This window comes from Saimiri boliviensis, chromosome 2 (genome assembly GCF_048565385.1).
Source record: "Saimiri boliviensis isolate mSaiBol1 chromosome 2, mSaiBol1.pri, whole genome shotgun sequence".
In the NCBI taxonomy this organism is placed as follows: Eukaryota; Metazoa; Chordata; class Mammalia; order Primates; family Cebidae; genus Saimiri; species Saimiri boliviensis.
Window position 1 is genome coordinate 12,010,440 of NC_133450.1, and position 27,854 is coordinate 12,038,293.

Below are 27,854 nucleotides of genomic sequence, written 5' to 3' on the forward strand. Positions count from 1 at the left end.
TTTTACTAAATACTGTTTCTGAAACTGAAAAAGAGTAAGACAGTAGAAAATGTCATCCCATTAATTCTTTTGGTTAATATGATCTCAAAACATTTTAAGAACAGTATTTATATCTGGGGCTAGTCCTATGATAGGGCTGGAATAAAACTGCTTGTAACTTTGCTTTTAATGACAAATCAATATTCCTGTTCAGGGTTTTTCTTTTCCATGGTTTCAAAATTAAACTCACTTTCTACTACATATACAGATTTTTAATGCAAAGATACTACCACTCAATTTTTTTATCATCTCTAGTTTTAGGATTAAACTGACCTATGAAGTTGACTACAAAAGGTAGAAAAGAGCTGCACTGCTCAACAGCAACTGGTAAGTCTTTTATGTGATTACTAATAATCCCTATTCCTGATGTAGTGAATCAACATTGATACTGTAGAAAGAGCTAGACGTAAGGTACTTAATTACAAAGTAGCTAACAAACAGACTAAAAGGTGAACATAAATACCTTATAGAAAACTTCATCAGCACAATTCACTTGAAATGCACCTGGCTGCAGGTAACCAGGTTAGTAAAGGAAATCCTTTCTTCCAGGCTACCATTTAGCGTTAATTCCGAAAAATCTGTAATAAATAAAAAACAGTGAGATCAGAATTGGTTAACATCCTGCTTGCCTTTCTACCATGTATAATGCTGAGTTTACAACAATACAATAACTAAGAGGGAGTCTAAATTGTGATGTGTCTTCTAAATTGTGATGTGTCTTCTAAATTGTGATGTGTCTTCTAAATTGTGATGTGTCTTCTACTTTAAGATAATTCATTGGAAAAAATCCAGTAAGGACACTTGCTTTAAATATTAAACTCCTGAAACATTTAAAACATGATTAAGGAAGCAGATTCTTTTTAAATTACATATTTTTAATTTGGAAACTCACTGCTTTACTTTTTGTGCCACAGCACAACTGTCTTTTTCCAATCCTAACATAAATTTCCCAGAAGAATTTCTAATGTAAGATCTGTAGTCTTAGGGCTAGACACATACCCATTTTTCTCCCAAAGACCATTTATTTCAAAAATAAATGGTCCAATCAACATTTAGATGGGTTAACGTCCACTTCCTTGTGGGTCAACATTTTGGTTTCCATATTTTCATCATTATCAACAGTCATTTACTGAGCACCCACTGGGTGAGCAGCACTCCACTGGACACTTTTTCTCTTCCATTAACTCCAAATCATTATCCTCTCTTCCCATAGTGGCTAAAAGTACACTTTTCTCTCTTAAGTCTCCCTGCCTTTGATGTCAACTATTTTACACGAGCATCATGCCATTAAATATCTTGAAAAGCTAGTATTCAACTTAAGTGCTCAGTCTAAAGAAATAAGCCCTTAAAAGTCTATGATCTTTGAAAGAAAATTAAACATTTTGGGCCTTTAATATTTACAATTAAGACTTTGTTTGAATAGTCCATGATTTTTACAAGTGAGATTTCCCCCTTCAAGAAAGGTTCTTGATTTGGGGCTAAAAGACCCTGAATAATTTCTAGACAAACACATCATGAATATATGAGGGGTAAGAGAGGTTATAAAGTTCAAGCCAAAATGGAGCTTGAGTGCGTTTCTGAGCACACAATATATGATTTCATAAGAAGTCCTTAATTTCATAAAAGGAGTCACTGGACCAATGCACTAGAAAATTGCTTTAACTCCAATATTCAAAATAACTTTCGCTGTTTTTTGATGCAGTCCGTGTCAAAAAGACTTTAAAAGATACATTAAGTATACTAGCTTATTCAGCATCATTAGGAAAAGGTATTTCATCTTATATGAATTTCCTCAAAACAACTTTATCAAATAAAATGTACTTTAAAAAAAAGTTTTTTGGAGACGAAGTTTTGCTGTTGTTGCCCACGCTGGAGTGCAATGGCGCCATCTCGTCTCTCTGCAACCTCTGCCTCCCAGGTTCAAGCAATTCTCCTGCCTCAGCCTCCCAAGTAGCTAGGATTACAAGCATGGGCCACCACGCCCAGCTATTTTTTGTATTTTTAGTACAGGCAGGGGTTTCACCATGTTGGCCAGGCTGGTCTAGAACTCCTGATCTCAGGTGATCCACCCACCTTGGCCTCCCAAAGTGCTGGGATTACAGGTGTGAGCCACATGTTTTCTTCTTTAAAAGACATGTTTCTTCTTAAAATTATTTAAAGAATACATGTTTGGTTTTTTTTTCCTGTACTATTAGAAGTAGAGCCCTTAGCATGTTTCTTCTTTAAAAAACAATAGACATAGATAGAATGTTTAGTTTAGGTTGGTGGTTCTCAGCCACAGTTGTCCAATAGAATCACCTGAAGAACTTTACAAATTACTGATGTCCTGTCTGTACTCCTAGAGATTCTGATTTACTTGGTATGAGCAATAGAACTTTTCTTTTTCCTTTGAGACAGGGTCTCACTCTGTTACCCAGGCTGGAGTGCAGTGGCACAACCTCAGCTCATTGCAGCCCCAACCTCCTGGGCTCAACTAATCCTCCCACATCAGCCTCCCAAGTAGGTAGGACTATAGGCACATGTCACCACATGCAGCTAATTTTTGTATTTTTTTGTACACATGGTATCCCACTGTGTTACTCTTAGGGACCAAGTGATCATCCTGCCTTAGCATCCCAAAGTGCTAGGATTACAAGCGTGAGCCACTGCACCTAGCTTAGGCAACAGAATTTTAAAAGCTCTGCAGATGATTCCAATGTTTAGCCCAAACTGAACTATCTGTGCTACCACCATTCCACATCTCATGGCTAAAATCTGGCTGTATCCTTCCAGATCTTAGTTTCTAAGTCCCGATCTCCATGTTTTTGCTACCATAAGCAATACCACAACTAATAATCTTGTTCATAGGTCTGTTTGCACATGTCTGATTATATGTGTGTAATAAATTCCTACTGATGAAACTGCTAGGCCAAAGGAAAATACTTATTTTTGTTGTTTGGTTTTTTTCTTTGAGGTGGAGTCTTGCTCTGCCACCCAGACTGAAGTACAGCAGTGGCTGATCTTGGCTCGTTGCAACCTCTGCCTCCCAGGTTCTAGCAATTCTTCTGCCTCAGCATTCCAAGTAGCTGGGATTACAGGCACCCACCACCATGTCCAGCTATTCTTTTACAATTTTGATGGGTACCACCTTCCACAGAAGCTGTACAACTTTACATTCCCACCAGAAATGTGTGAGAATGATTGCCTGTTCTCCCATACCCATTACCAGCACTGACACCAAACTTTTTGATCTTTGCGAATACGGAACAGGTATCTATATATTATAAATTTGTATTTCTCCTATTTTAGGTCAGGTTGAGCATGTTTTATTCTTTTACATTTTTTAGAGATGGAATCTCACTATGTTGTCAGGCTAGCCTTGAACTCTTGGGCTCAAGCATCTTGGGCTCAAGCAATCTCCCACCTCAGCCTCCCAAAGTGCTAGGATTACAGGTGTGAGCCACTGCACCCGGCCTGGGCTACAAATTTCTTTTCCCAGTTTATGTCTATTTTGCCTCTGATATGTTTTGCCATGAGGAAATTTTTCTATTTTTACAGCTGATTCTTACATCATTTCCAGGTTTTATGTCACACATAGAAGAAAAACAGCACCATTTTATTTTTACTGTGCTTTAGGTTCTGGGGTACATGTGCAGATCATGCACGATTTTTGCATAGGTACATAACATGGCAAGGTGGTTTGCTGCTTCCCTCCCTCCATCACCTATATCTGGTATTTCTCCCGACCTTATCCTTCCCCACCCTCCCCACTCCCCGCTGTCCCTCCCCTAGTCCCTCCCAAATGTCCGCAGTGTGTGACGCTCCTCTCCCTGTGTCCACGTGTTCTAATTGTTCAACACCCGCCTATGAGTGATACCATGTGGTGACTGATTTTCTGTTCTTGTCAGTTTGCTGAGAATGATGGTTTCCAGATTGATCCATGTTCCTATGAAGGACACAAACTCATTGCTTTTTACGGCTGCGGAGTATTCCATGGTGTGTATGTGCCACATTTTCTTTATCCAGTCTATTGTTGATGGACATTTGGGTTGGTTCCAGGTCTCTGCTACTGTAAACAGTGCCAGTATGAACATACATGTGCATGTGTCTTAAAACAGAATGATTTATAATTCGTTGGGTATATACCCAGTAATGGGATTGCTGGGTCAAATGGTATTTCTATTTCTTGGTCCTTGAGGAATCACCACACTGTCTTCCACAATGGTTGCACTAATTTGCACTCCAGCATCTGTTGTCTCCAGATTTTTTAAAGACAGCCATTCTAACTGGTGTGAGATGGTATCTCAATGTGGTTTTGATCTGCATTTCTCTAATGACCAGTGATGAGCATTTTTTCATGTTTGTTGGCCTCATAATGTCTTCTTTTGTAAAGTGTTCATATCCTTCATCCACTTTTGAAAAGGGCTGTTAGTTTTTTTCTTGTAAATCTGTTTTAGTTCTTTGTAGATTCTGGATATTAACCCTTTGTCAGATGGGTAGATGACAAAAATTTTTTCCCATTCTGTTGGTTGCCAGTTCGCTCTAATAATTATTTCCTTTGCTGTACGGAAGCTGTGGAGTTTAATTAGATCCCATTTGTCTATTTTGGTTTTTGTTGCCAATGCTTTTGGTGTTTTAGCCATGAAGTCCTTGCCTATGCCTATGTCCTGAATGGTTTTGCCTAGGTTTTCTTCTAGGATTTTTATGGTGTTAAGTCGTATGTTTAGATCTTTAATCCATCTGGAGTTAATTTTGGTGTAAGGTGTCAGGAAGGGGTCCAGTTTCTGCTTTCTGCACATGGCTAGCCAGTTTTCCCAACATCATTTATTAAACAGGGAATCCTTTCCCCATTGCTTTTCTCAGGTTTGTCAAAGATCAGATGGTTACAGATGTGTGGCATTGCTTCTGAGGCCTCTGTTCTGTTCCATTGGTCTATGTCTCTGTTTTGATACCAGTACCATGCTGTTTTGATTACTTTGGCCTTATAGTATAGTTTGAACTCAGGCAGCATGATGCCTCCAGCTTTGTTCTTTTTGCTTAGGATTGTTTTGGCTATGCGGGCTCTCTTTTGGTTTCATATGAAGTTTGAAGTGGTCATTGGAAGCTTGATGGGAATAGCATTGAATCTATAAATTACTTAGGGCACTATGGCCATTTTCATGATGTTGATTCTTCCCAACCATGAGTATGGAAAGTTTTCCCATCTGTTCCTGTCGTCTCTTATTTCATTGAACAGTGGTTTGTAGTTCTTGAAGAGGTCCTTTACATCCTTTGTTAGTTGTATTCCTAGGTATTTTATTCTCTTTGTAGCAATTGTGAATGAGAGTTCATTTTTGATTTGACTCTGTTATTGGTGTATAGAAATGCTTGTGATTTTTTCACATTGATTTTGTATCCTGAGACTTAGCTGAAGTTGCTTAACATCTTAAGGAGCTTTTGGGCTGAGACGATGGGGTCTTCTAAATATACAATCATGTCATCTGCAAATAGAGATAATTTGGCTTCCTCTTTTCCTAACTGAATACCCTTTATTTCTTTTTCTTGCCTGATTTCTCCGGCTAGAACTTCCAATACTGTATTGAAGAGGAATGGTGAGAGATGGCATCCTTGTCTTGTGCCAGATTTCAAAGAGAATGCTTCCAGTTTTTACCCATTCAGTATAATACAGGCTGTGGGTTTGCCAGAAATACCTTTTTATTTCGTGGTATGTTCCATAAATACCTAGTTTATTGAGGGTTTTTAGCATAAAGGGCTATTAAATTTTGTTGAAGGTCTTCTCTGCATCTATTGAGATAATCATGTGGTTTTTGTCTTTGGTTCTGTTTATGTGATGGATTATGTTTATAGACTTGCATATGTTGAGCCAGCCTTGCATCCCTGGGATGAAGCCTACTTGCTTGTGATGAATAAATGTTTTGACTTGCTATTGCATTCAGTTTGCCAGTATTTTATTAAAGATTTTTGTGTTGATATTCATCATGGATATTGGCCTGAAGTTTTCTATTTTAGTTGTGTCTCTGCCCGGTTTTGGTGTTAGGACAATGTTGGTCTCATAAAATGAGTTGAGGAGGATTCCCTCTTTTTGTATTGTTTGGAATAGTTTCAGAAGGAATAGTGCCAGCTCCTCTTTGTATGTCTAGTAGAATTCAGCTGTAAACTTATCTCAACCTGGGCTTTTTTTAGTTGGTAGGCTATTAATCGCTGCCTCAACTTAAGCCCTGGTTATTGGTCTATTCAGGGTCTCAACTTCTTCCTGGTTTAGTCTTGGGAGAGTGCAAGTGTCCAGGAATTTATCCATTTCTTCCAGATTTACTGGTTTGTGTGCATAGAGTTGTTTGTAGTAATCTCTGATGGTAGTTTGTATTTCTGTGGAATCGGTGGTGATGTCCCCTTTGTCATTTTTTATTGCATCTATTTGATTCTTCTCTCTTTTCTTTTTTATTAGTCTGGCTAGTGGTCTATTTTGTTGATCTTTTCAAAAAACCAGCTCCTGGATTCGTTGATTTTTTTGAAGGGTTTTTTTATGTCTCTATTTCCTTCAGTTCTGCTCTGATCTTAGTTATTTCTTGTCTTCTGTTAGCTTTTGAGTTTTTTTGTTCTTGCTCCTCTTTCAATTTTGATGATAGGGTGTTGATTTGAGACCTTTCCTTGTTCCTCATGTGGGCATTTATTGCTATGAATTTCCCTCTAGATACTGCTTTAAATGTGTCCCAGATATTCTGGTATGTAGTATCTTCATTTCATTGTTTATCCAGTTGACATTCAGGAGCCTGTTGTTCATTTTCCATGAAGTTGTGCGGTTTTTAGTTTGTTTCTTAATTTGATTGCACTGTGGTCTGAGAGACGGTTAAATGATTTCTGTTCTGCATTTGCTGAGGAGTGATTTACTTCCAATTATGTGGTCGATTTTAGATGTGGTGCTGAGAAGAATGTGGATTTGAGGTTTAGAGTTCTGTAAATGTCTATTAAGTTCACTTGGTCCAGATCTGCGTTCAAGTCCTGGACTTCCTTGTTGATTTTCTGTCTAGTTGATCTGCCCAATATTGACAGTAGAGCGTTAGTCTCCCACTATTATTGTGCGGGAGTCTAAGTCTCTTTGTAGGTTGTTAAGGACTTGCTTTATGTATCTGGGTGCTCCTGTATTGGGTGCATATGTATTTAGGATAGTGAGTTCTTCTTCTTGTATTATCTTTTTACTATTATGTAATGCCCTTCTTTGTCTCTTTTGATCTTAGTTGGTTTGAAGTCCATTTTATCAGAGACTAGGATTGCCACCCCCCCTTTTTTTTTTTTTTTTTTTTTGCTCTCCATTTGTTTGGTAAATCTTCTTCCATCCCTTTATTTTGAGTCTATGTGTGTCTGTGCACATGAGATGGGTCTCCTGAATACAGCACACTGATGGTTCTTGGCTTTTTATCCAATTTGCCAGACTGTGTCTTTTGATTGGGGCATTTAGTCTGTTTACATTTAATGTTAATATTGTTATGTGTGTTCCTTTCTATGTTCAGTGCTTCCCTCAAGAGCTCTTGTAGGGCAGGTCTGGTAGTGACAAAATCTCTCAGCAATTGCTTATCTGTAAAGGATTTTATTTCTTCATCACTTATTAAGCTTAGTTTGGCTGGATATGAAATTCTGGGTTGAAAGTTCTTTTCTTTAAGGATGTTGAATACTGGCCCCCACTGTCAGCTGGCTTCTACGGTTTCTGCTGAGAGATCTGCTGTGAGTATGATGTGCTTCCCTTTGTGAGTGACCCGACCTTTCTCTCTGGCTGCCCTTAGTATTTTTTCCTTTATTTCAACCCCGGTGAATCTGACAATTATGGGCTTTGGGGTTGCTTTTCTAGAGGAGTATCGTGGTGGTGGTCTCTGTATTTCCTGTATTTGAATGTTGGCCTGTCTTGCAAGGTTGGGAAAGTTCTCTTGGATAATATTCTGAAGAGTGTTTTCCAGCTTGGATTCATTCTCCCCATGATCTTCCGGTATACCAATCAAGTGTAGATTAGGTCTTTTCACATAATCCCATATTTTTTGAAGGCTTTGTTCATTTCTTTTCACTCTTTCTCTTTTCTTGCCTTCTCGTTTTGTTTCATTGAGTTGATCTTCAATCTCTGATATCCTTCTGCTTGATCTATTCAGCTACTGAAACTTGTGTATGCTTCACTAAGTTCTTGTGCTGTTTTTCAGCTCCATCAAGTCTTCACTAAGTTCTTGTGCTGTTTTTCAGCTCCATCAAGTTATTTATGTTCTTCTCTAAGCTGATTATTCTAGTTAGCATTTCATCTAACCTTTTTTGAAGGTTTTTAGTTTCTTTGCATTGGGTTAGAACTGTTCCTTTAACTCAGAGAAGTTTGTTATTAACTATCTTCTGAAGCCTGCTTCTGTAGGTTGGTCAAATTTGTTCTCCGTCCAGCTTTGTTCCCTTACTGGTGAGGAGTTGTGATGTCGTGGTGGGGGAGAGGTGTTCTGTTTTTGATGGTTTCATTCTTGTGCTGCTTTTCCCCCACTTCATTGGATTTATAGTTTTGATTAGCTGCTTGCAGAGGCGGCCTTTCCTTTTTCTGCCTGCATAGGCACTGCTGGGCCTTTTATTTACTCAGGAAAGTTAAGCCAATTTTTGCAATGGCAGCTGCTCCTCCCTCCACTGAGCTGGATTGTTCCTGGTCACTCTCTAGGTGCAAAACCTTGGCATGAGAGTTTTTTTCAGTTTGCTGGGCTTTGTCAAGGGGGCAGGGAGCCCATCCTGCCGTATGGGCTATTTCCCCATTTTCAGTTCCCCTTCCCTCTGCGGGGAGAGTAGATCCATCCAGTTGGCTTTCTGGCTTTCGTGTCAGCTGGTGCTTCTGCCTAGATCTAAGCTGACAGCCTCCGTGTCGGCTGAAGTTGCTGTTCTGTGCTGTTCAGGAAGCTAACTGAGGCTTTTCAGCCTGGCGAAGATCTCCTGTTCTGTGGGTTGTAGAGAGCTTGGGTGGAGCACTGTATCCGAACCGAAGCCCCAGATGGGAGATCCCCTGGTCCTCCAGTCGGTTGCACATACCTCCTGCGTGGGGCAGTACCCAGCCTTGCCCCAACTTGCCCTATTTGGTTTATACCCACTGTCCAACCAGATCCACAAAACCTGGTACCTCCTTTGGAATTGTGGAGACCACTCGGTTTCTGTGCCTCTCTCACTGGGAGCTGCTTTCCGGAGCTGCCTCTCATTCAGCCATCTTGGGATCCTCCAACACAGCATAATTTTAACTGATGACTCTCAGAAAAAATCAGTTTGGTTATGACTTTTAGAGTTCAACGATATGAACAGAGCCTCTAACTGACAGAAATTTCCATTACACCTAAATAAAAAAATACTTGGGGGGCAGGAGAGCATTTTCTGGAAATATTTTTTGCAAGTTATCAATCAGTAAAATAAAACTATTTGTGTTCCCAGCAGAATAGGCCTTTGAAATCTAATTAATAGATTCTACCTAAAAACTATCAGATTTGTTTTCAAATAATCCTTACATACTGAAATGGAAGCATTTAAGACCTATAGGAACAAGAGACAACACACCATATAACCCATGTGCATGAAGACAGGAGTTTAAAATGTACTTCCTTAAGCAGGAAGACTTGATAGACTAGCTAATTACACAAAGGGCTTACATTCTTTGCCTAATATGGACCATCTGTGACAGAATACTAGAAATCTCAACCCTTATTTCAACCATGGAGAAGATACTATGACAGAATATCGTTTTAACCAGTGCACAAAAGTGTTAAGTATGAATCAGCATTTCCATCTTACAACCTATTTTTACTCCTATGTCCATATTGTTTGAATTCTATTAGTAAAAGTTTCTCTATACAAGGTAGGGAGAAAAAGCATTCTGTTGTGATTACTATACACTAAATTTTTCTGGGTATTACAGCTGCATAAAAATCATGATGTGCATGTGTGTAGTGTTTCTGAGGCAGGGTTTCACAATGTTGCCCAGGCTAGACTGCCATAGTACAACTGGCTCACTGCAACCTCCACTTCCTGGGTTCAAGTGATTCTCCAGTCTCAGCCTCCTGAGTAGCTGGGAATACAGGAGTGAGCCACCAACACCCAGGTAATTTTTGTATTTTGTAGAGATTGGGTTTCTCCATGTTGCCCAGGTTGGTCTCAAATTCCTAAGCTCAAAACAATCCACCTGCCTCAGCCTCCCAAAGTGCTGGATTACAGGCTTGAACCACCGGGCCAGGCAGTTTTCTTTTTCTTTTTCTTTTGAGATGGAGTTTTGGTCTTTCACCAGGCTGGAGTGCAGTGACACGATTTCAGCTCACTGCAACCTCCGCCTCCCAGGTTTAAGCAGTTCACCTGCCTCAGCCTCCCCAGTAGCTGGGATTACAGGCATGCACCACCATGCCTGGCTAATTTTGTATTTTTAGTAGAGATGGGGTTTCTCCATGTTGGTCAGGCTGGTCTGGAACTCCCGAACTCAGGTGATCGGCCTGCCTTGGCCTCCCACGAGTGCTGGGATTACAGGGGTGAGCCACCACACCTGGCCAATTTTTTGTACTTTTAGTACAGAGTTTCACCATGTTGGCCAGGATGGTCTCGATCTCTTGACCACGTGAACTGCCCACCTCGGCCTCCCAAAGTGCTGGGATCACAGGCATAAGCCACCGTGCCCAGCCAGCAGTTTTCTTTTTTAAAGAATAAATGTTTTGGCCGGGCACGGTGGCTCAAGCCTGTAATCCCAGCACTTTGGGAGGCTGAGGAGGGTGAATCACGAGGTAAAGAGATCGAGACCATCCCAGTCAACATGGTGAAACCCCGTCTCTACTAAAAATACAAAAAATTAGCTGGGCATGGTGGTGCGTGCCTGTAATCCCAGCTACTCAGGAGGCTGAGACAGGAGAATTGCCTGAACCCAGGAGGCGGAGGCTGCAGTGAGCCGAGATCACGCCATTGCACTCCAGCCTGGGTAACAAGGGCGAAACTCCGTCTCAAAAAAAAATAAAATAAAAAAAAAAGTAAATGTTTTATGCTTAGAGTTCAGGAAAATTATTTAAAACTGGGCACAAGAGCTATAATAATCCCTTCCAGTAAGATTGAGTTTCTTTTCTTGGAGGCAGAGTCTTGCTCTGTCTTTCAGGCTGGAGTGCAGTGGTACTATGTCAGCTCACTGCAACCTACACCTCCTGGGTTCAAGCAATTCTTTTGCCTTAGCCACCTGAGTAGTTGGGACTACAGGCACACACAACCATGCCCGGCTAATTTTTTGTATTTTTCGTAGAGATGGAGGTTTCACCATGCTGGCCATGCTGGTCTCAAACTCCTGAGCTCAATCTGCCTGCCCTAGCCTCCCAAAGTGCTGGGATTACAGCAGGAGTCACTGCAGCTAGCCTGACTTAGTTTATTTTCTATTGGAATTATTTATCTGAACAGATTATAAACCATCTTTACCAGGTTTGTGAAAATTGAGATGGTCTACAGGTGAGCTGTCACTCAGTTGCCAAACTGTCTTAATCTTCTTTTGACCACTATATATTTCCACTCTCCATTTCTGTGGCTTCTCACTTAAGGAAAGAACAAAACAACAAAAGAAAAATTAGTGAAGTCCTCATGTAAAAGCACTGAGGACAAACAGTAAACAGGTAACAATTCCACCCTTGAGGTGTATAGTCAAAAGAGGGAGAAAAACAAGAATAAAAATAACCATTTGAAAAAAAATGCTACAACAGAGAAATACTAGGTGTGTTGGGGAAAACAGAAGACAGAAATGTAACTTGGACTGGTGATTGTAGAGTTGGAAAGATTCCTCAGAGGCTGTGATGTTTGAGCTGAGTATGAAATAACATGGAGTTAGTCAGGCAGGTATAAGGTCCAGGATCAAGGAACGAAGCATGAGTAGACACCAAGGCTTAAGAGTGTGGAATGTCTGAAGAAATGCAGTAACACAGCATCCCTGTGATAGGAGCCATTTAAACAGGAGGACGTCCTGATGGGATCTGAATTTTAGGAAGATTGTTTTGGCAATGACATATACAAGACAGACAACAGAGGCAGAGAGCGTAGTTAGGAAAAAGGATTTGACCACAGTCCAGGTATGAAATGATGCGGATGTGAAACAAAGTAATGATGTGAAGATATAGAGAAGGGGACAAGTTCTAGAGCTACCAAGGTCTAGAGTCAGTCTTTTTTTTTTTTTTGAGACAGGGTCTTGCTCTGTCATCCAGGCTGGAGTGCAGTGGCATGATCACAGCTCACTACAGCCTCGCTGCCTCCCAGGCTCAGGCAATCCTCCCACGTCAGCCTCCCTAGTAGCTGGAACTAGAGGCACATGCCACCATGCCTGGCTAATCCTTATTTTTTTTTGTAGAGACAGGGTTTCACCATGTTGCCAGGCTGTCAGTAACCATTTAAAGGAGTGAGGGAATGGGTGGAGGATAAGCACTAGGTTTTTGTTTTGGGCATTAGGTAGACATTAATGATGGCCATATGAGGAAGTATGGGAGGAGGAAAAAGCATTGACAAAAGGATGAGGTGTTTGGTTTTAGAGTTTGAACTGCTACTTCAATAAGTTGGGGATTCACAGCTAATAAGCATTTAGAAAGATGGGTCTCAAGCTCAGAGCAACTGGAGCTGTGAGTTATGAAGTATTGTTAACCTGGACAAGTTGAAGCCTTGAATATAAATGCAATCACCAAAGAAAGATAGGAAGTAAGAAGAAAAGAAGGCAGAGGGTAGAGTTCTGCTGAAAAGCGACAGAGGCTGGGCGCGGTGGCTCATGCCTGTAATCCCAGCACTTTGGGAGGCCGAGGCAGGTGGATCACGAGGTCAAGAGATCGAGACCATCCTGGTCAACATGGTGAAACCCTGTCTCTGCTAAAAATACAAAAAATCGGCTGGGCATGGTGGCGCGTGCCTGTAGTCCCAGCTACTCGGGAGGCTGAGGCAGGAGAATTGCCTGAACCCAGGAGGTGGAGGTTGCGGTGAGCCGAGATCGCGCCATTGCACTCCAGCCTGGGTAACAAGAGCAAAACTCCGCCTCAAAAGAAAAGCGATAGAGGAAGAGGAACCTGAAAAGAGAACTAAGCTTTTCAGGTGGGCCAGAGAGGTAGAATTCAAATAAAGACAGAGGCTATGGCACAGAAACTAAGGAGACAAGTTCAAGAAAGCAACAATGCTACATTCCAAACAGCCTTATAAGTGCTTACTGAGGCAGAAAGAATTGGTGGGCCAACTAATTACACAAGCAGCTAGGAAACATTATCTTACTGGAAAGCATCCAGTGGATTTGACAATTAAGAGGCCACTGGTAACCTTTGCCAGAGCAATTTGAGGGGGAGTGTGGGAGTCTGGCTAAGAAGGAAATAGATAGAGGGAGGGTATAAATAGAGTGGCTATAGTATGAGAGAAATTTCAAGAATCTCATATGCTGAGAGAAGAGTCAGGGAGACCTGCCCTGGAGGCGACCTCAGTGTCCCCTTGGAGGACCATCCAGCATCCCGGCCGCACAGTCCCCTACCTCCTCTAACCCTAAACCCTTCTCTCACTCCCAGTCATATCCCAAACCCTGTTATCACTATCCTGGTCATTTTTCTCCTAAGAGTAACAAGTACAGAGGAAAATGAAAGACTTAGAGGCTCCACAGTCTAGACAGAGGTCTGAGAGAAGGAAGAGGGAGGACTCTCTCAGGCTAGGCCGCAGATGATTAAGGTTTCAAAGGTAATGAAGGTCATAAGGTCCCTAATGAATGCCTAGGATCATGGCTTGACTTAAGATAACTGAATTGCTTATTATTTTTTAATAGAAGATCTCATTATGTTGCCCAGGCTGGTCTTGAACTCCTGAGCTCAAGTTATCCTCCCACCTCAGCCTCCCATAGTGCTAGGATGGAGAACCTCAGGTGTGAGCCACCATGGCTAGCCAAAATTGCTTACCTTTGATATAAGTTCTTTACAGCAGTTGGCCTGACTGGCAGCTGAAAAATATGTTGTTCATCAAGAGGATTTTGTTTGTAATATTTTATGCAGATCCTAAAAAAACAAAATTGAACCTCTTTTGGAAAAAAGACATTTGAGATAATGGTTTTCTGGTAGTCTAAAGCTTGTAAGGGAAACATTTTATGCAGTGCCACTAACTAAAACAGCAAATACTTTGAGCCACAAAAGTAAACAAAACCACCCCCCAAACTAAACTTAGGTTATGTTTTTTCTCTGAAAACAAATCTCACTCACTTTTAAAAAATTTACATAGACGTATTTCTCGTAAATATAAAATATATTTGAACCCAAAGAAAGACTTCAGTGGGGAGAAGAGATTACAGAAAATACTATAAAAAGAGGAAGAGGAGAAGCAAAAGCACAGCTTCCATGGTTTTCAGAGACCAAGGAATTAGAGTTAACTCATTCATTCCACTGGTATATAATGGGGGAAAAAAGCCTTTGAGATTCTATAAACAATAATAATTTCAAACTTTCCCCTTTACAACTGAGGCGAATTCTAATTTTGGAAAATGTGATGGTACGTTTCCTCCCAGAAACGCAGTCCTTCCACTGGACAGTTGCCTTCCTAGTTTGAGGCCTCAAATGCACATAAGATACCAGCAGTCCATGCCTGGGAATTATTCCAAATTACCACTAGTCAAACTAATTGGAATCTCAAATTAGAGCAGTCTCTACAATCACAGCAAAGCTACTGACAGAAGTCTAGTAATACTATTTGATTCTGTTATCATTTAGATGGCTCGCATGGTTATTTTGACCCAAATTTACAGGGCTATAAAGAAGAGAAGGAACTAGTATTTACTAAGCACCTATTAAGTGTCAGGTATGTTATACACATTACATAATTTCATCCTTACCACAAACACATGAGGTTATTAGATCCTTTTTACAAATGAGAAAACAGGATCCAGAGATGGAAACTTCCTAAGGAAGTTAGGGAGTGGCACAGCCAATGTGAAATCTAATTCCTTTTGAATCCAAAGCCTTTCCGGCCTATAGCATTGACTTAGACTCATGCTACAGTAAAGACAGGATGAAGAAGTTCTACCCTAACTGGTAATAAAAACAGCACATATTTAGGCTATAACTATTTCAGAAGAGAATACATTTCCATATAAGTAAAGAATACAGATGTACTTACTGTGTTAAAGAAAAGAGGAGTTCATGTTGAGATTTAATGAAAGGCATACAACTGACTAATATTTCTAGAATATGGTGGAGTTTTTGGACACGAGAAGCCTGTTCTTGTGTATCTGCTGATGGAGCAATGAAGTATTCCTGGAATGAAAAAATATAAGCAAAATAGGGATTTAAAGCACTAGTATAACCTTTGTAAAGAATATAGGTATGCCTGCTACACCTAAATTTAGATCCTTGATAACAGAGATTGAAAAAAAAGAAACGGCAGCTAGACAGAATTCCCCACCTTTCAATACTATTCTTCAAACTAAATTATAGTCATGTACCATATAACTATTTAAGTCAACAATGGATCACACATATTGTAGTGGTCTTTTTTATTTTTGAGACAGGGTCTTGCTCTGCTACTCAGGCTGGAGTGCAGTGGTGTGATCTCGGTTCACTGCAACCTCCACCTCCCAGATTCAAGTGATTCTCCTGCCTTTGGCTCCTGAGTAACTGGGGTTACAGGCACCCGCCACCACACCCAGCTAATTTTTGTATTTTTAGTAGAGACAAGGATTCACTATGTTGGCCAGGCTGGTCTCAAACTCCTGACCTCAAGTGATCCGCCTGTCTTGGCCTCCCAAAGTGCTGGAATTACAGACGTGAGCCATGTTTTTTAAACATTAAAAAAAAGTTAAAAATAGAGAAAAGCTCACAGAGTAAGAACATAAAGAGAAAATATTTTTGCATAGCTGGACAATGTGTTTGTGTTTTAAGTGTTATTACAAAATTAAAAAGTTTAGACAAATTTAAAAGTTTATAATGTAAAAAAGTAAGTTATGGTTAATTTTTTGAAGAAACAAAATTTTGAATAAATTTGGTATAGCCTAAGTGTACAGTCTACAGTATTGTACAGTAATGTTCTATCCCTTCACATTCACTCACTGACTCACCCAGAGCAACTTACCATTCATGGTATCCACTTTTTATCTTTCATAAGGTATTTGTATGGTAACCCTTCTGTGTTTAGATATGTTTAGATATACAAATACCACTATGTTAAAATTACCTATAGTATTCAGTTCAAAAATATGCTGTACAGGTTTACAGCCTGGGACCAACAAGCTATACAACATAGCCTAGGTATACCAACTAAGTTTAAGTATGCCACTCCCTGAAATTTGAGCAATGAGGAAATCACCTAATGACACATTTCTCAGAATGTAGCCCCATCATTAAGTGAAGTATGACTATATACAGATACAGTTGTCCCTTGGTATCCATGGGAGATTGGTACCAGGATCCCCCTTGTATACCAAAATCCATTGATGCTCAAGTCCTTTATATAAAATAGTATTGTATTTGCCTATAACCCATGCACATCCTCCCGTATACTTTAAGTCACCTCTTGAATACTTGTAATGCCTAATACAATGTAAATGCTATGTAAATATTGTTAAACTGTTTAGAGAATAATGACAAGAAAAAAAAATGATCAGAAAAAGTCTGTACATATTCAATAGAGACATAATCATCCCTTCTTTTTGAGACAGGGTCTTGCTCTGTCACCAAGGCTGGAGTGCAGATAGACAACAAAGTAGCCCACAATCACAGCTCACTGCAACTTCAACTTTCCTAGCTCAACTAATTCTCCTACCTCAGCCTCAGAAGTAGCTGGGACCACAGGCACAGACAATCAGGCCTGGCTAATTTTTTTATTTTTGTAGAGATGGAGTCTCCCTATGTTGCTCAGGTTGATCTCACACTCTTAGGCTCAAGCGATCCTCCCAAAGTGCTGGGATTAAAGGCGTGACCCACTGTGCCCAGCCTATTTTTTTTTCAACATTTTCAATCTGCAGTTGGTTGAATCCATGGATGTAGAACCCACAGAGATGGAGGACTGTGCTCTGTGTGTGTGTGTGTGTGTGTGTGTGTTTGTTAGAATATGTTTCCACTAAAAATATATACCCTTAATAAAATGTTTAAAAATTTGAATAGTAAAAATTACACATCAGAAGAATCCAGTTGAGTCTATTTTGCACAAAAGATACAGCTAGTTTTTCTATCTTTTTTTTATTTTTGAGACGGAGTTTTGCTCTTGTTGCCCAGGCTGGAGTGCAATGGTGCAATCCCAGCTTACCACAACCTCTTGCCTCCCAGGTTCAAGCGATTTTCCTGCCTCAGCCTCCCAAGTAGCAGGGATTACAGGCATGCACCACCACACCTGGCTAAGTTTGCATTTTTAGTAGAGACATGGTTTCTCCATGTTGGTCAGGCTGGTCTCAAACTCCCAACTTCAGGTGATCAGCCCATCTCAGCCTCCCAAAGTGCTGGGATTACAGGCGTGAGACACCACGCCCGGCCTCTATCTTGTATTTTTATACGAGAAATGATAAATTGATACTATAAATTCATTTTCAAAAGGATCTTCCAGTGAATGTCAAGGGTCAGTACAGATACTATTCAACCTTCTAAAGTTTCTGAATGGGTGAGAAAAATACACCAAATTCATAATGATGACCCTGAAACCTAGAAGTATCTTTTGAGCCAATGTATTAAAGATCATAAATTATTTGGAAAATAAACTTTCAAGTATAATATAAACGGGCAAGGAGAATATAAAACAGGCCAGGCGCTGTGACTCATGCCTATAATCCCAGCACTTTGGGAGGCCAAGGCGGGCGGATCACAAGGTCAGGAGTTCAAGACCAGCCTGGCCAACATGATGAAACCCATCTATGCTAAAGACACAAAAAATTAGCTGGGCGTGGTGGCACATGTCCGTAATCTCAGCTACTCCAGAGACTGAGGCAGGAGAATCGCTTGAACCTGGGAGGCAGAGGTCATAATGAGCCAAGATCATATCACTGCACATCATTCAGCCTGGCGACAGGGCAAGATTCCGTCACAAAAAAAATATATATAAAACAAACTTTATAGAATCTATGAATTCCCTAACTATTCTAGATAGATGAGATGTGTGGTAGTACATTGGCTTGAGAAGGATATAACTATAAATTTATATTATAAATTTATATAATTTAAGTATCACAAATTTATACAGCACAAGAACTGACATTGAATGGGCTACTTTTTTGTCACTTACTAGGCAGTAATAATTAAGGGCACTGAGTTTCTTATTTGTTTCCCAGGACCTGAGACAGTGGGTGGCATATTATTGGCAGTTAATAACTGCATACAGAATGACTGAATGAAAGAAAAACCAATCTGAGAATAAAGAAATAAACTCACCAAATGATTCAAAGATGCAAGTTCCTGACCTATTACGAAAAAACACATACATACAGAAAAACTTTAGGTATTTTCTATTACATGTTAAGAAATCTATATGATTTTTCATAGTTCATATATGAATGAGATTGTCAAGCTAAACAGTTCCTCACAAAAGGCCAAGTTTTCTGGCATATGATACCATAATATTCTAAAATGATCACAGCTTCTCCCTCATAAAAACAACCAAGTGTAGGGTATTATAACTGCATCTCACAAAATAATTTACAATATTAACTTCCTAGAACCTCAAATGTGTGAACTAAAAACAAGTAAGAACTATGGATATAATGAATATGATATCTTTATCGGTGGGGGGGCGGGGACTAAGGCCAGAGAAGGGAAATGCTCATCTCACAGTGAACCATGTACAAAGCCAGGAAGGACTACAGACGATGAGGGGCAAGCAGAAAGAGAAAAGCTGAGAATATCTGTGACTGATAACTGTGATTTTTTTTGAATTTTTTGAGCCAAGAAAGAGACTCACCTATGAAAAAACTGATATAATCTTTCTTTAGTTTGTCCAAACCAATTTCCAAAAGCATTTGAACTGGAATAGTCCCACTGAGAGAAACTGTGTCCATGGTTCCATGATAAGACTGATGAATGAGCTTACTTAGTAAACTGTTACTCCCACTATGGAGCTAGAAATCAAGAAAATTTTATATGAACAAAGATATAAATAAACCCCACAAACAAAAGAGAAGCTAATTACAGTAGCTACAAGCTAAAAATTATAAGCTTGCATTCTTAGTCTCCTAACACTATAAATTGAACAAACCTCCCCAAATTATGAACATCAGTTTTTTGGGGTTTTTTTTGTTTCCTTTTGGTTTTGAGATGGAGTCTTGCTCTGTCTCCCAGGCTGGAGCACAGTGGCACGATCTCGGCTCACTGCAAACTCCACCTCCTGAGTTAAAGCGATTCTCCTGCCCCAGATAGTACTGCATGCACCACTGCGCCCGGCTAATTTTTCTAATTTTAGTAGAGACGGGTTTTCACCATGTTGGCCAGGCTGCTCTCGAACTCCTGATCTTGTAATCTGCCTGCCTCGGCCTCTCAAGGTGCTGGGATTACAGGTGTGAGCCACCACACCCGGCATGAACATCAGTTTTTAAAATGCCATTCCTGGGATGGGCACAGTGGCTCACACCTGTAATCCCAGCACTTTGGGAGGCTGAGGAGGGTAGATCATGAGTTTGAGACCAGCCTGGCCAACATAGTGAAGCCCCATCTCTACTAAAAATACAAAATTAACTGGGCATGGTAGTGTGCAACTGTAGTACCAGCTTGGGAGTCTGAGCAGGAGAATCGCTTGAGCCTGGGAGGCAGAGGGTGCAGTGAGCCAAGACTGCACCACTGCACTCCAGCTTGGGCAACAGAGCAAGACTCTGAGTCATTAAAAAAAAAAAACCACATAAAATATAAACTAAAATAATAAAATGCCATTCCTTTCTCATTTGTTTAAGTCCAAAGTAACTAAGAAGGGTTAAAACTTATCATGCCCAGATAAAATTCCACCAAAGAGAAGTCAGAGTTCTTCCTTTGAAAATTTACAACTCTTCTCCTAGCTGATTTCAGTGTTTTATGGCATCTTTTCCACAACTGAACAACTTCATCTTCACCAAAAATCTGTTGCTGCAGTAAAACAAACTCTCTCAATGGTCCATGCATGTGTCATAAAGAAGTCCTCATTGGTTACAGTATCTAACATAGGAACTTGATAATTGTAAAGAGCTGTGAATTTACAATATGTATTCCAAATGTTAATTCATTTTAAGTACATATAAAATATTTGTCACTTTCCCACTACTTTCTATTTCTCTAACTTTCATCACAATTTTCTGCATGGTCTTTTTACAATATATACATAACTAGTTTCACTTTGTACTCATAGTACATGGTAAGATTATACTTGTAAACATCTCATAAACACAAACTCTCAAGAGGAAAATTCATAACTAAATTCAAGGCTAAAACTAAAATGCCTGGAATCACTAATGCTCAATTAAGCAGAACTTGCATGCCTTTACTCTGCAAAGTATCTTTGTTCACACCTATAAAGGTTTATAACTTTTGTAACTATGAATTGGCAGTCATATTACCTAAAATGATTCCTATTAAATAACTTTTTGTTTTTAACTTTGTACTTAGCTTTCTCTTGACTATAAAAAGTTGCACAAATTCATTGAGGAAAATTCATAAAGTAGAGATATAATGCAGTTGGAAAAAAAAATTTTTTTTTTGAGATGGAGTTTTGCTCTGTTGCCCAGGCTGGAGTGAAATGGCGCAATCTCAGCTCATTGCAACCCTCGCCTCCCAGGTTCAAGCAATTCTCCTGCCTCAGCCTACCGAGTAGCTTGGATTACAGGTGCTGGCCACCAAGGCCAGCTAATTTTCTGGATTTTAGTAGAGGCAGGGTTTCACCATAGTGGTCAGACTGGTCTTGAACTCCTGATCTCAAGTGATCTGCCTGCCTCAGCCTCCCAAAGTGCTGGAATTACAGGTGTGAGCCACTGTGCCTGACTGGAAAAAGTCATTTGCAGCCCTTCCACCAGAGATGACTGCTCTTACGATTTTTAGCATATTTTTTTCCAGATTTTTCTCTCCAAAAGTTACATTTGTATACAATTGTGTATATTCCTTTTTATTAAATATTGTAAGCATTTCTCCATATTTATTTGTCAGCATCATTTTTTCAGCAACTATTACGTCATATGTAGCTATATCATTATTTACTTAGCTGTTCAATTAGCAAGGGAAAGTTAGCTCATTTAAAATTTGATGCCAATATAAATGAGACTGCAGTAATTATTCTGATACATGTTTCTGAATATGAGCTTAGGATACATCCTAAGAATTATTGGTTCAAAGGCCATGATACATTGTGAGGCTCTCAATACATTATCAAAATTGCTTTTTAGAGAATATCTCAACTTCCATTCTCATCAGTAGTATATGAGATGCTCATTTATAGCAACACTTTACAATGACAGTATCAGTAGTTTACATTTACTGAGCACTTAACTATGAACCAGGCACAAGGTGCATTACCTGGATAACATTAGTCAATCCTGGAACATTATGAGGTAGATACTATTCTTACCTTTACAGATGAGAATGCTGGGGCACAGAAAAGTAAAGGAACCTGCCCAACTTTACAAAACTAGAAAGTATCAGAGCTGGAATTCAGACTCAGGCAGTTAGCTTCAGAGCCTGAGAAAATGATCTGACACATACTACTAAACCTACCCATGGCTGTATATCACCACGTTGTAGACTCTGGATGATCAATGTGAAACACTTCACCAAGTCTTGGTATGAAATCACACCTTGGGAAACAAGTCAGTGGAACATTATTTTCAGTCTATTTCTACAGATCAAATACATCATTAATCTTAAGGATACACAAATGAAGTAGAAGGCAAGAATCTACTTCATGGGTAGGAGAAAGAGAAAGAAATCAAAGAGGCAAAAAAAAAAAAAAAAAAAGATTTAATGCATTTCTAAAGAAACTCAGATTGCCAAAAAGATAACATGCTTAGTAAAATACTAAAGAATATCTTTTCCTTTTTCTAATAATTTCCGTAAGGCATATGTTTTCCTTCATATAAGTAGAGCATGAAAATTACCTAAGTCTTAAAAAGGCAGAGAAAAGGATAATTCTACAAATTACCTTGTCTTAGTACAATTCTTAAGCAGAATGTACCAATGTATTATCAGAAATGAAGTGGATAAAGTACGAACCAGACTTCCACACAAGAACAGTGGTACGCACTGTATTATCTCCAAAATACTTAAACCTAAGAAATAAAAGGAAAAATCTGAATCCTGATGAACACTTACTACTGCTCATTTTGCACCACAATTGCTCAGCAAAATCAAGATCACTCCGCACTTCGAAAAGACGCTTGACTGAACGATCAACTGCAGCGGCGTCATGCTTCACTGCCTGAAAAAGAAGCAAGCTTCAGAGAATACTCAGTTTGTTTGGGTTTTTTTTAAGTGAAATAATTTAAGCTTTCAAATGCTGCTCTGAGAAATTACGGATTCATGAACACACACACAAACATAAATGCATTTTCTACAACTTCATTCACTAATAAGGAAATACAAATCAAGAGTGAAAAACAAAACCCTTAATATTGTTTTAAAACTATAGTGCCTAAATGTGAGCATTTAGCCTTCCTTCCATGTAAAATAATAATTACCACCAGGTGTGGTGGCTCAAGCCTTAATCCCAGCACTCTGGAAGGCCAAGGCGGGTGGATCACCTGAGGTCAGGAGTTCAAGACCAGCCTGGCCAACATAGTGAAACCCCGTCTCTACTAAAAATACAAAAAAATTAGCTGGGCGTGATGGCAGGTGCCTGTGATCCCAGCTACTCAGGAGGTTGAGGCAGGAGAATCACTTGAACCTGGGAGGCAGAGGTTGCAGGGAGCTGAATTTGCGCCATTGCACTCCAGCCTGGGCAAGAAGAGCGAGACTCCATCTCAAAAAAAAAAAAAAAGAACAAATTACCTTGGTCTCCATTTTCCTACTTGTCAGATGAGAATATATCTAGTTTAACAGCACCATCTTACAGTATATTAATATATGATACTAGAACCATCTTATAGTAGTATTAACATACTCATTTTTACTTCTCTGCAATTGAGCAATGAATAATATATATCAGTTCTCTTCAAAAATATTTATCAGTTCTAGCTAGGCACAGTGGTTATGTCTGTAATCCCAACACTATGGGAGGCCAAGGCAGGTAGATTGCTTGAGCCCACGAGCTCAAGACCAGTCTGCGCAATAAGTGAGACCCCATCTCTACAAAAAATTTAAAAATCAGCCAGGCATGGTGTTGCACGGCAGTAGTCCTAGCTACTCAGGAGGCTGAGGTGGGAGGATCATTTAAGCCCTGGAGGTCAAGGCTGCAAGGAGCTGTGATGGAGTCACTGTATTCCAGCCTGGGTGATAGAGCAAGACTTTGTCTAAAAAAAAAAAAAAAAAAAAAAAAAAAAAGGCCAAAAGGCCAACAGGCTCACACCTGTAATCCCAGCACTGGGAGGCTGAGGTGGGCAGATCATGAGGTCAGGAGTTTGCAACCATCCTGGCTAACACAGTGAAACCCTGTCTCTACTAAAAATACAAAAAACTGTGGCCGAGCGTGGTGGCTCAAGCCTGTAATTCCAGCACTTTGGGAGGCCGAGGCGGGTGGATCACGAGGTCAAGAGATCGAGACCATCCTGGTCAACATAGTGAAACCCCGTCTCTACTAAAAATACAAAAAATAAATTAGTTGGGCACGGTGGCACGTGCCTGTAGTCCCAGCTACTCAGGAGGCTGAGGCAGGAGAATTGCCTGAATCCAGGAGGCAGAGGTTGCGGTGAGCCGAGATTGCACCATTGCACTCCAGCCTGGGTAACAAGAGTGAAACTCCAACTCAAAACAAACAAACAAACAAAAAAAAAACCCAAAAAATTAGCCAAGCATGATGGCACACACCTGTAGTTCCAGCTACTTGGGAGGCTGAGGCAGGAGAATCGCTTGAACCGGGAGGCAGAGGTTGCAGTGAGCCAAGATCACACCACTGCACTCCAGCCTGGGCGACAGAGTAAGACTCTGTCTCAAAAAAAAAAAAAAAAAAGGCCGGGTGCGGTGGCTCAAGCCTGTAATCCCAGCACTTAGGGAGGCCGAGGCAGGTGGATCACGAGGTCAAGAGATCGAGTCCATCCTGGTCAACATGGTGAAACCCCGTCTCTACTAAAAATACAAAAAATTAGCTGGGCATGGTGGCGTGTGCCTGTAATCCCAGCTACTCAGGAGGCTGAGGCAGGAGAATTGCCTGAACCCAGGAGGCGGAGGTTGCGGTGAGCCGAGATCGCGCCATTGCACTCCAGCCTGGGTAACGAGCGAAACTCCGTCTCAAAAAAAAAAAAAAAAAAAAAATTAAAATATTTATGCGTTCTTAAGGAAAACAATAACCAGTGCTGACATTAAAGATCAACAAAAACTTCCCCTAAATGCTGTCTTGATATACCAGATCCATTTGTGATGGTACAACATGAAAGATGTCAGCATAACCTAATTTTAAAAGCTATTTCTGGCCAGCACGGTGGCTCGAGCCTGTAATCCCAGCACTTTGGGAGGCCAAGGTGGGGTGATCATGAGGTCAAGAGTCTGAGACGAGCCTGGCCAACATGGTAAACCCCGTCTCTACTAAAGATACAAAAAATTAGCCGGGTGTGATGGCATGCGCCTGGAATTCCAGCTACTCAGGAGGCTGAGGCAGGAGAATTGCTTGAACCCAGGAGGCAGGGGTTATATAGTTAGCCAAGATCTCGCCATTGCATTCCAGCTTGGGGACAGGGCGAGACTCTGTCTATAAATAAATGAATGAATGAATGCTATTTCTGTGTATATTTCTAACTGATATTAATTACTTACCTCACTGTCTTGTTCTATAGCATCACCAAATCCATCCAGCTTATTTAAGTCTAGAAATTGGCAAAAGTGTATTAGCTCTTGATTTTTCTGCTTTCCAAATTATTTCCATCCTAATCCTATTTTCAAATGGTAAATAGGGTGTAAGTGGAGATTTTGGCAAATCACTGAACTCTTTGGAGGAGGTTACAACAGACACCCATCAGATAGGGTGTGATAAACCGAGGTAACAGAAAAGCTCCTGACACATGGCATCATGGTAGGTATTCAAAGACTACTGCTTCATCTGTTTCCTTCAGTCTCAAACATAAATTAAATCTTATTAATTCTTACAATGACTTAGCTCTCTACTGTTAGCAATTCAGAACAAAAGCTGTCCCTCTGACCATAACAGATCTCACAGCTTTGAATATATACCAATCAAAAAGAATATCAAGCCTAAAGAGAAACTTATATATAAACATAGCAACTATAAATTCTCAATTAATACAAACAAGTAATACACCATTCAGAAATTCCTGAACAAGTTCAACAGCAGATTTTGCTTCCAGAGGCTCGAGCCATTCAGTTACACCAGTCCTCAAACCATCAGCCAAAACCTACGGGAGATTAAACAGAAAACACTGTTTAATCAATAAGGATATATGTTATCACAATATTAATTGCAGTAACATTTCTTGAGTGTTTATTACATGCCAGGTACTGCTGTGGTGCTTTATATATAGTACATGTTACTTAATCCTAATGAAACTCTATAGTAGATATTACTATTATTCTCATCTCATTAAGGCTAAGAGAGGTTCAGTAACTTGCTCATGGTCATGCAATTAGTAACTGATAGTGCCAGGATATGTAACCAATGGTCTGATCCCAAAGATGCTGCTCCGAACAATGATGCTACGTGCATAGGTGCTACAGAGGACTTAAGACTGAGGATACTGGGTTTGCCCTGGAGATGCTTGTAACTTAGGTAAAGACAGACAGATAAGACAAATGAAATAGTCTGGGGATGAATACATGTAAACAGTAAGTGGAAGTATATATTAAAATAATACAAATATGTATGCACATATATATAATATCTCAGTGGACTTAAGAAGAAGCAGTCAAGTTAGGACACAAGAGCCAGTGGAACAATGTGGAACTTCAGTTGCAACTCAAATGTGGGAACCACAGGCTGGCAGGAAAACTCATCTATTTTAAGTGTACAATTCAGTGGTTTTTAGTATGTTTGCCAGGTTGTACAACCATCACCATAATTAATTTTAAAACATTTTCATCACCTCAAAGTGAAACCCTGGACCTATTAGCACTCACTTCTTATTCCCATCAGCCCATGGCAACCACTAATCTACTTTCTGTAGTTCTTTTCTTTCCTTCTTATTGCCAAATAGCATTCCATTCCCATTGTGTGTGGATATGCCACATTTTGATCATTCATCAGACATTTTAGTTGTTTCTACTTTTTGGCTATTATGAGTAATGCTTCCATGAACATTTACATGCAAGTTTTTGTGTAGACATGGTTTTGCATCTCTTGGGTGGAGTTATATTTAACTTTTGAGGAACTGCCAAAGTATAACTGTTGTCCAGAGTTATTTTAACATTCTTGCCAGCAGTGTATGAGGGTTCTGATTTCTCTACATATTTGTCAACACTTGATATTGTTGAAAATGAAACTATCTTCTTCAGACTAGATCCTCTTTCAAAACCCCCCATATCTGTCTGTGGTCCCACCATTCCTTCAATTTCCCAGGCTAGAAAGCTCATATTTCACTTTAGTAAGAACTATTTCTTCCTTTCTTTCTTTCTTTTTTTTTTTTTTGTGACAGAGTCTTGCTCTGTCCACCCAGGCTGGAGTGCAATGATGCAGTCTCAGCTCACTACAACCTCTGCCTACCAGATTCAATTGATTTTCCTACCTCAGGCTCCCCATTAGCTGGGATTACAGGTACCCACCACTATACCCGGCTAATTTTTTTAATATTTTTAGTATAGATGGGGTTTCACCTTGTTGGCCAGGCTGGTCTTGAACTCCTGACCTCAAGTGATCCTCCCACTTCAGCCTCCCAAAGTGCTGGGATTATAGGCATGAGCCACCAAGCCCAGTCATCTTTATATTTTTCTAAAGACCCTGCTGGGAGTGGGGGATGACAGCATTTCTGTTGAGAAATGTTTTATTTTCTCTTTCCTAGGAATCCATCCTTGGTACCTGTGATAGAGGAATTCTTAACTAGATCATGTCATTTTCCTGCCCAGGAATTCAAAACCAACCCTGGGCAACATAGGGAGAAATCCTGTCTCTCCAAAAAAGTATTTTTAAAAATGTAAAAACAAAAGAAAAAAAGTAGGACAGCAGCTGGATCCTAATTGGCTTTGTATGACAGGTTAAGACATTTGGAATTTCCACTGCATTAAAATGAGGTACTCTCTTGAGATTATATTTGCAGACTAGAGCTAAACTTACTGAAGCACAAAATTCTTGAAACACATGCTCATTAATCTTTAGCATCAATCAAAATCTCAGCTATCAACAAGCAGCTTATATATGTTTTGTTTGTTTTTGAGATGGAGTCTTGCTCTGTTGCTCAGGTTGGAGTGCAGTGGCACAATCTCTGCTCACTGCAAACTCCACCTCCCAGGTTCAAGCAATTCTCCTGCCTTAGCCTTCTGAGTAGCTGGGACTACTGGCAGGTGTCACCATGCCCAGCTAATTTTTGTATTTTTAGTAGAGATGGGGTTTCACCATGTTGGTCAGGATGGTCTCAAACTCCTGACCTCAAATGATCTGCCCGCCTAGGCAGTAATGCCGAAGTGTTGGGATTACGGGCATGAGCCAACACACCCAGTCTTACATATGCATTTGGAATAAATTGGCAGCTGATCATAATAAAAGCAAGCATTCCAGTAGAAAACGGTGGGAGAACTATAGCTAGCAACGACCTAATGCTCCCGTTAATTCTAAGGACAACTACCACATAAGTAAAATTAAACTGCCCAAACTGTCAGAGC

General features: G+C 40.0%; 1 protein-coding gene across 3 annotated transcripts in view; it reads right to left on the reverse strand.

The window, feature by feature from the left end:
• ZWILCH (zwilch kinetochore protein) overlaps positions 1-27,854 on the reverse strand; it is a 48,025-nt gene that overhangs the window by 1,450 nt on the left and 18,721 nt on the right. For all 3 annotated transcript variants that reach the window (XM_010340312.3, XM_010340313.3, XM_074392760.1), the window contains exons 9-18: positions 25,348-25,441; positions 24,846-24,895; positions 22,254-22,359; positions 21,660-21,739; positions 18,895-19,051; positions 18,369-18,397; positions 15,133-15,269; positions 13,926-14,021; positions 11,446-11,558; positions 503-617 (exon numbers count right to left, since the gene is read on the reverse strand). In XM_010340312.3, the coding sequence (XP_010338614.1) occupies positions 529-617; positions 11,446-11,558; positions 13,926-14,021; positions 15,133-15,269; positions 18,369-18,397; positions 18,895-19,051; positions 21,660-21,739; positions 22,254-22,359; positions 24,846-24,895; positions 25,348-25,441 (951 nt within the window). In that variant the 3' untranslated portion in view covers positions 503-528. The remainder of the gene's footprint in view (positions 1-502; positions 618-11,445; positions 11,559-13,925; positions 14,022-15,132; positions 15,270-18,368; positions 18,398-18,894; positions 19,052-21,659; positions 21,740-22,253; positions 22,360-24,845; positions 24,896-25,347; positions 25,442-27,854) is intronic.